A 13143-nucleotide genomic window follows, 5' to 3' on the forward strand; every position below is an offset into this window, starting at 1 on the left:
AATATGCAACCAGTTACTTTACTCTGTGATAATCAATCTGCTTTGCACATAACAAAAAATCCAGTATTCCATGAGCGTACAAAACACATAGACGTGGATTATCATTTCACGAGAGATAAAGTTCTCGAGGGTTTATTGCAGCTGTCATATTTGCCAACCAGAAACCAGATTGCAGATGTTCTAACCAAGATATTGCCTTCTCATCAAATGCTTGAGTTATGTTCTGAGTTAGGCTTAACTGATTCTCATATGCAGCCTCACTTGAGGGGGGATATTAAGACTAGTGGTTGTACAATTAGTAATTTAGAGCTGCAGTTAGAAAATAGGTATAGGTTTTTGTTATATTTGATTTTCCAGCTGCCGCCTATAGCTTATATATAAACTTTTGCACACAAATATTCTGTACAGTTTTAACAACACAGATCAATACAATTTCTATTTTCTCTCTTCAACAATCTCTATCTTTTCTGCAACTTTTACAGAAATCTACATTATATGCCATTTATTCCATGACCTTGTACACCATTTATTCCATGACCTTGTACACTTTCCATATTCTTGAGCAGTTATAAATAAACATTCAATTCACAGGGAGATATCCCATTTATTAACCTACATGGCCTCACATACATTACATAAATACATGCTTGATAATCTATATTTTCTATATATATATTTATCTATCTATATCTTTATATATATATATATAAAGAAAACCCCCAGAAACTCTATAATCGTCTGAAAATTATTTATCTATTTTTCTAGAGTTTCTCAATTTTAATTCAATAAAATTAAATTTTCTTTTATACATTCGAATTAATAGGGAACATAATAAATATTTAAAAATCAATCATATTTAGAATTTGTTTAGTTGAATTAATAGGGAAGATAATAAATATTTAGAAGTCTATCTTATTTAGAATTTATTTAATTGAATTAATAGAAAAAATAATAAATATTTAGAAGTCAATTATATTTAGAATATCTTTATCTTTTTATATATATAAAGGAAAATCACCGGAAACTCTACTCTCGAATCATATATATCTTTTTTTCTTGAACTTCTCTATTTTAAAAAATTAAATCAAAATTTCCATCTTTAAGTCCTTTTTTTAGAAAATAAAATAAATCTTTTAAAAATTGAATAGAAATTTTTCGGAATCCCATTTATAATCCTATATAAAGTGATTATCACCCAAAAATTATATGTCTATGGCTCTATTCTTCTCCTGCTCTGTTGTACAAAGAGCTTTAGTTTAGTTTTTTTTTATTTCTTTCTCATATTTATCATTCCTAGTTTTTTATTATTATTCAGATTCATCTTTTACTCTAGTACTCCACCAGTGCTTTTAAACTACATATATATGTGGAGGTTTGACGTGCCATCTTAGAAGCGACTCATCAAAAGATTGGGCAGTTAATTACACGCCATCTAAAAAATAATGACTCTTACAATACAACTTACACGACTAGATAGAGATCACCTATTCAGTGTGAAAAAAATTGTTTCTTATAATTTTTACGTTTAATTTATTTTATGCAGATTAATTTTGTGATTTTTGTAAACTTGCAGACTCAATACACACACACTCTTGTATATATTGAACTAGAGAGAAGATAAACTATTATTCTTCTTATTTTGAAAACAACGTACAGGATATGAATATAAACATTACACAATATGGAACCTGGAAAATAGGATCCACTCAAAACAAACTCCTACCAAGTCTCTACTACTACTATTATTTCAGTCCTACAAATACGACACCCACAAGACCCATTCTGATCTTATTTCCTACAAATAAAAACTAGAAAATAAACTAATAAAATATGTTTAGATTAATAAAATATCCAACACATTTCCCCCTAATTTAAACACCTTCACAGCCTGCAAATTCAACTTGCTGCTGCAATGTTCTCGACCCCTATCATTTTTCGCATTTCCTCAAATTTAATCCTTCCCAAAGCTTTAGTGAGAATATCTGCCCTCTGCTCATTCGTGACTACAAACTTAATAATGAGTTCACCTCGTTCGATGCATTAGCGAATAAAATGAAAGCGGTCATCTATGTGCTTGCTCCTACCATGTAGTACTGGAATCTTCATTAACTCAATAGCAGATTTATTGTCGACATGAAGAACGACTGGTCTAACTGGTTGTCTCGAAATCTCACTTAATAATCCCCGAAGCCATATACTTTGGCAAGCTGCAGTAGTTGCTGCCATATATTCTGCCTCACAGGAGGACAAAGCAACCACCTTCTGTTTTTGTGAAGTCCAAGAAATTAAATTGCTGTTAATCAGTTGTTCCTCTAATATACCTTAAAATATGCTTCACAGCTTGTTGATGTTTAATTGTAGGATTCTCCATGAATCTACTTACCACTCCCACAACATAAAAAATATCCGGCCGAGTGTGTGTTAGATAACGTAAACTCCCAACAATGCATATGTACTCTGTAGCGTCCACCAGTATGCCTTCTCCATCCGTGTCTAACTGTAGCTTGTGCTCCATAGGATACTTGGACGGATTACAATTACTCATTCCAGATTTATCCAACAATTTCTTGGCATAGGCCGACTGTTTCAGAGTTGTGCTCACACTTCCCTGATTTACTTCAATACCGAGATAATAAGTCAGTAGCCCCAAATTGCTCATTTCGAATTTCTCGTTCATCTGTTGCTTAAACTCATGTATTTCTTATTTTTCTGATCCAGCAACTAAAAGGTCATCAACATAAACTCCTACAATGAGTGTACTCTCATTCCTGCACTTTGTACATACAGCCTGTTCGTGCAAGCATCTGTCAAAACCCAAATCCTTTAAATATCTATCCAACTTGGCATTCCACGCTCTAGGGGCTAGACGTAGCCCATACAGGGCCTTCCTCAACCTGTACACCATTTGTTCTTGTCCTGGCTTTGCGAATCCCTCGGGTTGGGTGACGTACACTTCTTCAATGAGCTCGCCATTTAAAAATGCTGCTTTAACATCTAAATGATGGACTTCCCATCCTTCTTTTGCTGAAAGTGCTAAAAAAAGTCGAACATTATCAAGGCGCGCTACCGGGGCAAAGACCTCATCATAGTCTATCCCTTTTCTTTGAACGTATCCCTTGGCGACGAGGCGCGCCTTATGTTTTACCACATTTCCCTCCGGATCCTTTCTTTTTTTTATGTACCCATTTTAAGCCTATGGGCTTGTGCCCAAGTGGTAAATTTGTGAGTTCCCAAGTCTCATTCTTTTCTATCGTATCAAATTCCAACTCCATCGCATCCTGCCACACTTCATTTTTGATTGCTTCCTGAAACGACGTTGGTCCTTCTACTTTCAACAGCATCAGCTCATCAATTAATTCAACAATCTCAGTGTTATCATAAATATTAGCTAATTATCTGAATCGTCTGGGCTCAGTGCTTGCTGCGGACATCACACTCGTAGTTCCTGTAGATAATTCAGTTGAGGGAGTGGTCGGGGTCTGCTCAAGTGTTGACTGCATAAATGGCGACTGGAGATATGGTGACTGTAGAGGAGTTGTCGGTTCATGCTCAGTTTCTGTGTTAATCCCTTCATCCGCAGACACACTCATCTCAGTATAATTCCCAGGAAAACACACATCAGTCATCTTTTCTTCTTCCCATGGCCAAAAAACATCCTCCTGTATTATCACATCCCTACTTACACGTACAGAGCTTGTCTTCGGATTAAATAATCTACTCCCTTTTGTCCCTGGTTCCTTACCAAGGTACACCGCTAATTTACTCCGATCATCCAACTTTCGTACGTGCACCGATGGAATTTTCATATACGCAGTGCAACCAAACACCCTCAAATGTGTCAAATCTGGTTTATGCCCACTCCAGGCTTCATACGGAGTTCTACCATTTAGACTTCGAGTGGGTAAATAGTTTAATACATAAACCGAGTGATGTACCGCTTTTCCCCAGAAAAGTGCTAGTAATCCAGAGCTCCTTAAAAAACTTCTTGTCATGGAAGTGACGGTCCGGTTTCTTCGTTCTACCACCCCGTTTTGTTGCGGGGTGTATGGTGCTGTGTAGTGTCTTTGGATGCCTTCTTTCCCACAAAACGATGTAAACTCTTTAGAGCAAAATTCCCCACCCCGATCTGTCCTCAAAATTTTTATTCTTTTTCTAGTTCCGTTCTCAACTAGTGCCTTAAATTTTTTGAACATCTCAAATGCGTTGCTTTTCTCCTTTAACATATAAACCCACATTTTCTTGCTAAAATCATCAACAAATAATAAAAAATACCGATTACCTCCATTAGTCGTTGGTGTGATAGGCCCACAGATATCAGCATGTACTATTTCAAGTGCTTTCTTCGCAACACAACTAGCTTGGTGTGGGATGGTTTTCTAGATTGCTTCAACATTAGACATCCTTCGCATTTTTTTAGTGGTTGTATCAAAGTCGGAATTCCGTGTGCCATTTTCTCCTTTGACATTAGTTCTAACGCTTGAAAGTTAACATGCCCAAGTCGGGCGTGCCACAACCAAGTATCATCTTCCAATTTGGATAGTAGACATGACGACTTGCTTTCCTCGAGGCTGATTTTATATAATCGATTTTCTGTTCTCTTCACCTTCATTGGTAGCTTACCACTAGATTCGTAGACCCACAAATAATCCCCGTCTAAAACTACCTTGTTTCCCACTTCAGATAGTTTCCCCAAGCTTATTATATTATTACACAAATTCGGGATATAATACACCTCCTTGAGAGTCCTTTCCTCACCATTTTTGCATTGGAAAGACACTATCCATTTTCCCTTAATATTCACTATCGACCCGTCACCAAACTTGACTTTCCCGGTCACACGTTCATCCAGCTCCTTGAATTTTCCACGTTGCCCGGTCATATGGTTACTAGCACCGTTATCGAGGTACCACACTTGTGATTCCCTTTGATCTCCAATATCATGCCGTAATTTTGGAACTACTGCATCCTCCTTCAATAACAATGACTCGATCTCTGTTTCTCCCACCTCAGCAATTAATAATGCTGGTTCATCCTCTTGAATCTTCAAGAGATTGGCTTCCTTTTGCATATCTCTCACATCTTTACGTGGTCGTCGACATTCCGCAGCAAAGTATCTGCGTGCTTGACAATTAAAACACTTTACCATACTCCTGTCCCGTACTCCACGAATGCTTCTGCCACCTCGATCCCCTTCTTTTTTAGTTCTCTTCAACCACTCTTCTCAAGTCAGCAAAAGTTGCCCCTCATTATTTTCCTTTTTTCTCCACTCCTCTTCTGTCAGTAGCAGCTGCCCCGGGTTTGTTTCAGTTAGCCCTCTCAATCGTTCTTCGCGGGCCTTCAAGGAGCCGACAACTTCTTCTACCAACATCTCTTCCAAGTTTCCAAATTGCTCAATGACTGATGCAATTTGTAGAAACTTGGAAGGAATAGCTCTGAATAAATATTTAACCACATACACCTCTTCAACTTTCTCCCCAAGAACTCTGATGTTGGTAACCAGACTATTTAGTTTCAAATAGAACTCATCCAGGGGCTCATTGTCTTTCATGCATAAAGCCTCGAACTCGCTCTTAAGGGTCTGTGCTCTTGCAGCTTTCACCTTATCAGCTCCCAGAAACATTGTTTTAATAGCCTTCCAAGCATCCCTCGATATCTTCTTTCCTACAAGTGACAACAAGATGTCCTCTAGTACTCCTTGATAAATGATAGCCAGGGCTCGTTTGTCGATCTTGTCATCTATAGCGGTAGTCGCCTTGGGGTCCTTGGGCTAAATTGCCTCCCACACACCATGGGCCTGCATAAAGACTTTTATTTTGAGGGCCCATGTCGTGTAGTTGGTTTTTGTCAACATCGGGTAACTGAGACCAAACGAACTCTCCTTGGTCTTGCATGACTCCATTTGAAACGCGACTGAGATTGTTTACCAAGCTCTGATACCAAGTGTAAACTTACAGACTCAATACACACGCACAATCTTGTATATATTGAACTAGAGAGAAGATAAACTGTTATTCTTCTTATTTTGAAAACAACGTACAGGATATGAATATAAACATTACACAATATGGAACCTGGAAAATAGGATCCACTCAAAACAAACTCCTACCAAGTCTGTACTACTACTGTTATTTTAATCCTACAAATACGACACCCACAAGACCCATTCTGATCTTATTTCCTACAAATAAAGACTAGAAAATAAACTAATAAAATATGTTTAGATTAATAAAATATCCAACAATTTTAACCTTTTTTAAATTGTCAATTTCTCACTTCACCCTATGGCGTTGCGGTATATTTTTTTATTTTTGATGTTTTGTAATGATTTGGAATGCATGTAGAGATAAATTTTAATTCTAACACTTCCTATATTCAAGCAAACCTAAAATTGCATGTTGTGTTGCCCTAACCTGCAAATCTTAGTTTTTTTTAAACGGGGGCAAATATTAAAGTTATCGGTTTTTCTATGGTGTGCCCATGGGCACACACATTAAGCACAAACTTCTATAATTTTAGTTTGTTTTGATTGGTCAACACTTCTTAATAATTTTGGATCCCCCTCATTTACAACAATTCCACCAATCAAAACACTTCAAACTTTATAATTTTTAGTGCTTAGCATGTGCCAATTGCCACACACTAGACAAATCCTAAAGTTATTACTCTATCAGTATGCATAATTAAATATTAATGACGAGTTCATTGATTGATGAATTAAATATTAAATACACTATATATGTGAATTATGAGTCGCATCTTGATAATTAGGTTAGTAGCAATTAAAATATTCCCGAGAGGTATATCTATATTTCTAGAAATAATCTACTTGATAAGATGACCCCGGTTTGTATGTTTTGTTAAATTTGGGAAGCTTTATAATCATACTAATCATAATTTAAATAGAAAAAGCATTCAATTATCTTCCCTACTAAACAGATACAGATAAACTAAAAAAGTTGAGCCGCCGCCTCCCTCCTCTCTCCCCTGTCCTAGGGTTTGTCCATTTTCAAGTAAATCGAGGGGCTTCCACTGGTTTTCTCCAGTGGAAAGCCCCGATCCCTTCATTTTCTTTTATTCTGGTTGATTTTTTTCAATAAAACCCAATTCTTTTGGGTATTTGTGTGTCTCTCCTCTTGGAGTGTGTGTTTGTCTCTCCTTTTGGAGTGTTTGTTATGTTTTTGTTTAGTCATGCTTGGGTTAATCTGGTATTGGATCTGTTGAGGACGAAGTTGCTGATATTTTTGGTGATCTGCAAAACCTGTATCGAATCTGGGACGATGATGATTATTGCAAGAGTTCACCTTTCACAACCAAAGATTGTTCATGTTTTATGGGTTTACACTTTCAGCATGTCTATAGCTGGTATCCGACATATAGATAGATGGGGTGCCTTCGGCATGTCTATAGCTGATATCCGGCATGTAGATAGCTGGGGTGCCGCTTCTCCAATCTCATTTTATGCTATTGTTGTTTCTGAATATTGGGTTAACCATAGTTTTTACGTGATATGGTCAATTGCGATGTTGCTATCTTCAGAGATGCTGGTGCAATTTGGATCGCTTGAGATGTTTTTGATTTCGTTTTTAGCTTCAAGAATTTTTAAATTCTATGTGTTAAACGATCTGGAAACAAATCATCTAATTGATTCTAGTATGTTATTTGTTTCATCACCTGGTTGTATCGACAGTTGGGGGTTTGTCCCGGCTGTATTATATTCAATTTAATGAAAAATTTTTGCATTTGTAAAAAAAAAATAGAAAAAGCATTCAAGTTTATAAAAAAATCAAATTTATAGCAAAACCATATAATTTAAGAGTTTAATTTTACACATTCGAAATATTTATTTATCTTTATTATCTTCTATATCTATATCTTTATATTCTTCTTTATCTTCTTTATCTTCTTTATCTTTATCTTTATATATATAAAGAAAAACCCCAAAAAATGATGATATTTAAATAACTCTTTACATACATACAAACAGTCAGGAAGAAGGACCCATGACAATGGAGTTTAAAGAAGTCGATAGACCTTCCACTTATAAATTTTTAATATTGTTTCGTAACATTTTTTTATTTATTTAATTTTGTAGGTCGTCAACTCCGTAAAGTCCTAAATTTTAGGTAAGACTATAACTATTAAAATATTTTTTAGTTTATTCAAAAAAAATTGCTACTTACATATTCGAAATGTAAAATACTTATAATAATAAAACTTATTTTAATTTATTCGAAATACAAAAGAAAAATAAGTTGCTACTAACATATTCAAAATAGAAAAGAAAATAACTTTCAACAACAATATATAAATGAAAATTCTTCAAATATGTATAATATATAAATAATTCTCTGCATGCAAAGCCATGAAAGACCCATGGTCATGGGAGTTAAAAGGAGCCGATAGAGTACAAATCTTTAAAATTGTTAATCGTAACCCTATTCTTTTATGCGATTGTTGTTTCTGAACATTGGGTTAACCATAGTTTTTACGTGATATGGTCAATTGCGATGTTGCTATCTTCAGAGATGCTGGTGCAATTTGGATCGCTTGAGATGTTTTTGATTTCGTTTTTAGCTTCAAGAATTTTTAAATTCTACGTGTTAAACGATCTGGAAACAAATCATCTAATTGATTTTAGTATGTTATTTGTTTCATCACCTGATTGTATCGACAGTTGGGGGTTTGTCCCGACTGTATTATATTCAATTTAATGAAAATTTTCTGCATTTGTAAAAAAATAAATAGAAAAAGCATTCATATTTATAAAAAAATCGAATTTATAGCAAAACCATATAATTTAAGAGTTTAATTTTACACATTCGAAATATTTATTTATCTTTATTATCTTCTATATCTATATCTTTATATTCTTCTTTATCTTCTTTATCTTCTTTATCTTTATCTTTATATATATAAAGAAAACCCCCAAAAAATGATGATATTTAAACAACTCTTTACATACATACAAACAGTCAGGAAGAAGGACCCATGACAATGGAGTTTAAAGAAGTCGATAGACCTTCCACTTATAAATTTTTAATATTGTTTCGTAACATTTTTTTTTATTTAATTTTGCAGGTCGTCAACTCTGTAAAGTCCTAAATTTTAGGTAAGGCTATAACTATTAAAATATTTTTTAGTTTATTCAAAAAAAATTGCTACTTACATATTCGAAATGTAAAATACTTATAATAATAAAACTTATTTTAATTTATTCGAAATACAAAAGAAAAATAAGTTGCTACTAACATATTCAAAATAGAAAAGAAAATAACTTTCAACAACAATATATAAATGAAAATTCTTCAAATATGTATAATATTTAAACAATTCTCTGCATGCAAAGCCATGAAAGACCCATGGTCATGGGAGTTAAAAGGAGCCGATAGAGTACAAATCTTTAAAATTGTTAATCGTAACCCTATTCTTTTATTTAATTTTGCAGGACGTTGACTTTTGAGTGTATATAAAGATATCCAATACAATATTCTTTATTTGTAGAGACTTGCATCTGTTTATTTTTTCCATATTTAAATACTTTTTGTCTAAATTATAATAAATTTTTATTGGGATTGCATTTGACGGGAGTACCGCTCAACCTAAATTTTATCTAAATTATAATATATATTTTTATTAGTATTGTGTTTGACGGGAAGACGGATCAAACTAAATCTCATCTAAACTTAAATAATTTTTTCATTGGTATTGTGTTTGACGGGAATGCGACACAAACTAAATTTTATCTAAATTTTAATAATTTTTTCATTAGAATTGTGTTTGACGGGAGGACGGCTCAAACTAATTTTTATCTAAACTATAATAAATTTTTAATAGTATTGTGTTTGACGGTAGAGCGGATAAAACTAATTTTGATTTAAATTATAATATTAGTTTATATTGGAATTTATCTAATTAATCTTTTTTTACTACAACTGACGGCTGACAAAACTTCATAATTAGATTATTATCGACTTATGAAGACGTGATATAAACTGGTATCATGAAGAAAAATGTATGTCACTTTGTTATGTTATGTATATTATAACATGTGTCGGCCTAACAAAGAGTGACACAAAATGGACAATAATTATGAATAATTTTTTTTAACTATAGTTTGTGTTTTTCTTAAATAATCTTCCTATTAACTTTTTTAATAAATTTTTTAGGGTCGCTGCGCAGCACGGCTTTGTCGACTAGTATTTATATAAAGAAAGTTATGTGCTTTGTATATATTTTTAGGCTAACTCAATTTTGGACTAATTTATGTGAAAATAATCAGTTTCTGGCTGTCTATCTCCTAATGTCAATCAGTTTCTAACTTTCCATCCGCCAAACCTAATCAAGCGCCAAAAACCTATATATGTAACGCCTTAATGATTTGTTAAGGTTTATTTCCTCTCGGTTTCGATTTTGTGAAGGTAATTGTTAAAATTTGGATTTGTATTTGTTTTGGAAGTTCTAAGTGTATTTGTTTTGGTCAAGAACCAATATAACAGGATTACTTTAAGGTTCCTGCCACCATTTCGTTTCAGCTAACAGTTCAGGCAAGTATGTTGAATTAAGTTACTGCTTTATTTATGTTGTGGATGTAATAAAACTGCCTTCAAATATTGTGTTGTAACATGTATTCATTCTTTAGTGATTTGAGGGACATGGTTACATTCGAGGTCAAATTTAGTTTATAAGTTCGGTCGGCAAGATAAATGTTTACAATTTGTCAAGAAGTAGTTGCTTCCATCACATATTTCATAAGAATGTTCCTGTAGTAATTTCTCAACAAGATTATAATCTTCCTACAAATTTCGGATAAAAAGTAATCTTCTCAATATCCCATACATGTTTTGAAATAATTTACCGGCTTATTTGTAAATGTTATTAACATTATGCATATATCTCATACAAAGTTTCGTACAAGAGATGCATAATAATTTAATAAAATGAATAAATCTTGCCGAAGTTCATAATTAGAAATCTCAGGTGCCGACTATATTACCGTAATATATACAAGATATAGGTATTAATCACTAGTGGCGGGCGGACAAACCAGATTAAACATACATTAACAAGAGTTTTCACCATTAATCAGTTCACTTTTTTGTATAATTTGATCTCTCTCCACCTTGATTTTATATAGTACTCCTCATCAAGTGCAAAATTTCCATTCCCTTTAATTATTTTTGGTTATTGCATCATAAATTGTGTAATAGATAAAAAATTTCTTTCAATGAGGTTTCTTTTCCCAACTACTTCGATGCCAAAATCTGAAATTGCAGGCTTAGTCTTAACAACTTGTTTTTATATTGCAGATTCAAGTAAAGCAAGAGTCAGAAACATCAGGTATCATTGATGTAATAAAGGGCAAATTAACCATGTTTTTTTTGTAAGATCTAGCCAGTATTTTTGAGGTTTTTACATTTTCAGGCTCTTGAAAATTGAATTTATAAACACTAAATTATTGTTCTTAGTGTATGCTTTCATTTTATGAAATTGGCATGGGTTTTCAAGGGGGTTTCTCGTGGCCACTGCTGCATAAGGTCTTCTAAAGTCCTACTTTGGGTTTGTTATTAAAGAATTATTTTCCTGACTAAAATAATAAATATTTACATTTTTAAGACTCGGGTTACAAATTTGATTTTTTAGAATTGGGTTATAATTTGATTTCTAGAGTACATGTGTTTTACTAAGAATTTAAAAAGTGGAGAGTCGTTCATTTCTCAAAAATTAAGTTGAGTGCTTAAATCTAATTTCTAATTGTTCAATTTCCTTCCGCAATTGTAAAACATCGTGTTTATAAAAATAATGCGTGTCTCTTGAATAAATGCAAATTGTGCACAGTAGAAATAACACTTCACACATTGCATTGCAGATTCCAAGGCAAAAGCTTATGTTCTTTCAGTTCGTGAATTAGCTTAACAAATGGCAAAACAAGTTATTTGATGCGCCCAAAAAGTAACTTTAAGGTCAGTCAATACATATTAATTGTGATGGACGGGGTGTCCTTTGGAACATTAGCACACGCGTACCCGCCATTCTTTTTTCTCTCCTCCAACATGTTAACCTAAAGAAGACAACATCATACTTGGCCGCATAGACCACATTATTGTTATTATTACATTATTTTTTGTTTTCAAGGTGAGCAAGGATATGGAGAAGTTACATATTTGCTTTATTAGAATCCTGATCTGGCATATGCTGCAAAGCACACTGAAAATCTTCTACTCACATGGATTATTGAAATTGTAGAAGTGATACTGAGACAGCCGTCTTTTAATATCTTATAGATGATGTCCTAACTACATATTACCTCGAATTGTACAGTCCATGCTTGAGTGGTAAATATAATGGGTGCTTCTGGATATCGATGCTATGATTTGTATTTGTAAAATGAACTCAGGCTGCTTTGAAAAGAATCGTCACAACATGCCTAATTGATTGGAATTGAGAAAATTATGTCCATTTTGTGGTTAAACTTTGTTCACATTGTGTAAACTCATGGGTGGTACAGTAGAACTTAGAGAGGTGTTCGTCAGAGTCATATAGTTTCGAAGCAGTCTTAACCGCAGGGTATTCCGTGATTTTATTTTGTTAAATTATGAACTTAGCAGTCAGGCAGCTGAGATTTTGCAAGTGTTTTAATGTTAAACCGACAAGAGCTTGGAAAAAACTGAATTACATCATCCTTCGTGCCGGTTCTCTGACGAAAATAATACATTTAGTTTTATTATTAGCATATGGTCCTTTTTGCTGCAACTCTAAGTTTTTGCTGCAACTGTAACTGAATTTACAAAGGAGGTTCTTGGGCATATGACCTGACAGCCTCCCAGGTAATTATCGATTTTTTTTTAATCTCTGATCAATTTAAAATTGATTGTTTAAATCATATTTCAAGTCTTTAACTCTACTGTCTCTCTTTAGAACGATCAAAACTTTAGGTTGCTCAAAATTTGAAGCTAACATGAAAATTTTGATACCCTTAAATTTTACTACATATGGTCGTGACCTTTTGAAACTTTGCTGTGCACAGGTCAAACTTAGTACAACCCAAAAGGAGTCGTGACAATGTTTTCTTCCTGTGAATTGATATAACTCCTTCTGCAGGTACTTGCGGCTTTAATATTTTGTTTTAACACAGAAACATTAAAC

General features: G+C 33.7%; 1 protein-coding gene and 1 long non-coding RNA gene across 2 annotated transcripts; one reads left to right on the plus strand and one right to left on the minus strand.

Annotated features, from left to right (window-relative positions):
- Positions 1–5221: 5221 nt before the first annotated feature.
- Positions 5222–5620, minus strand: LOC141664798 (uncharacterized). The gene has a single exon (XM_074470751.1). It carries the CDS (start codon positions 5618–5620, stop codon positions 5222–5224), a length of 399 nt encoding a protein of 132 aa, XP_074326852.1.
- A 4660-nt stretch (positions 5621–10280) lies between these two features.
- LOC141668612 (uncharacterized) lies at positions 10281–13143 on the plus strand. The gene is made up of 5 exons (XR_012553116.1): positions 10281–10544; positions 11307–11337; positions 11867–11960; positions 12133–12824; positions 13025–13143. It is a non-coding gene; the product is annotated as an uncharacterized LOC141668612 (long non-coding RNA).

Source organism: Apium graveolens, chromosome 6, assembly GCF_009905375.1.
Source record: "Apium graveolens cultivar Ventura chromosome 6, ASM990537v1, whole genome shotgun sequence".
NCBI lineage: Eukaryota > Viridiplantae > Streptophyta > Magnoliopsida > Apiales > Apiaceae > Apium > Apium graveolens.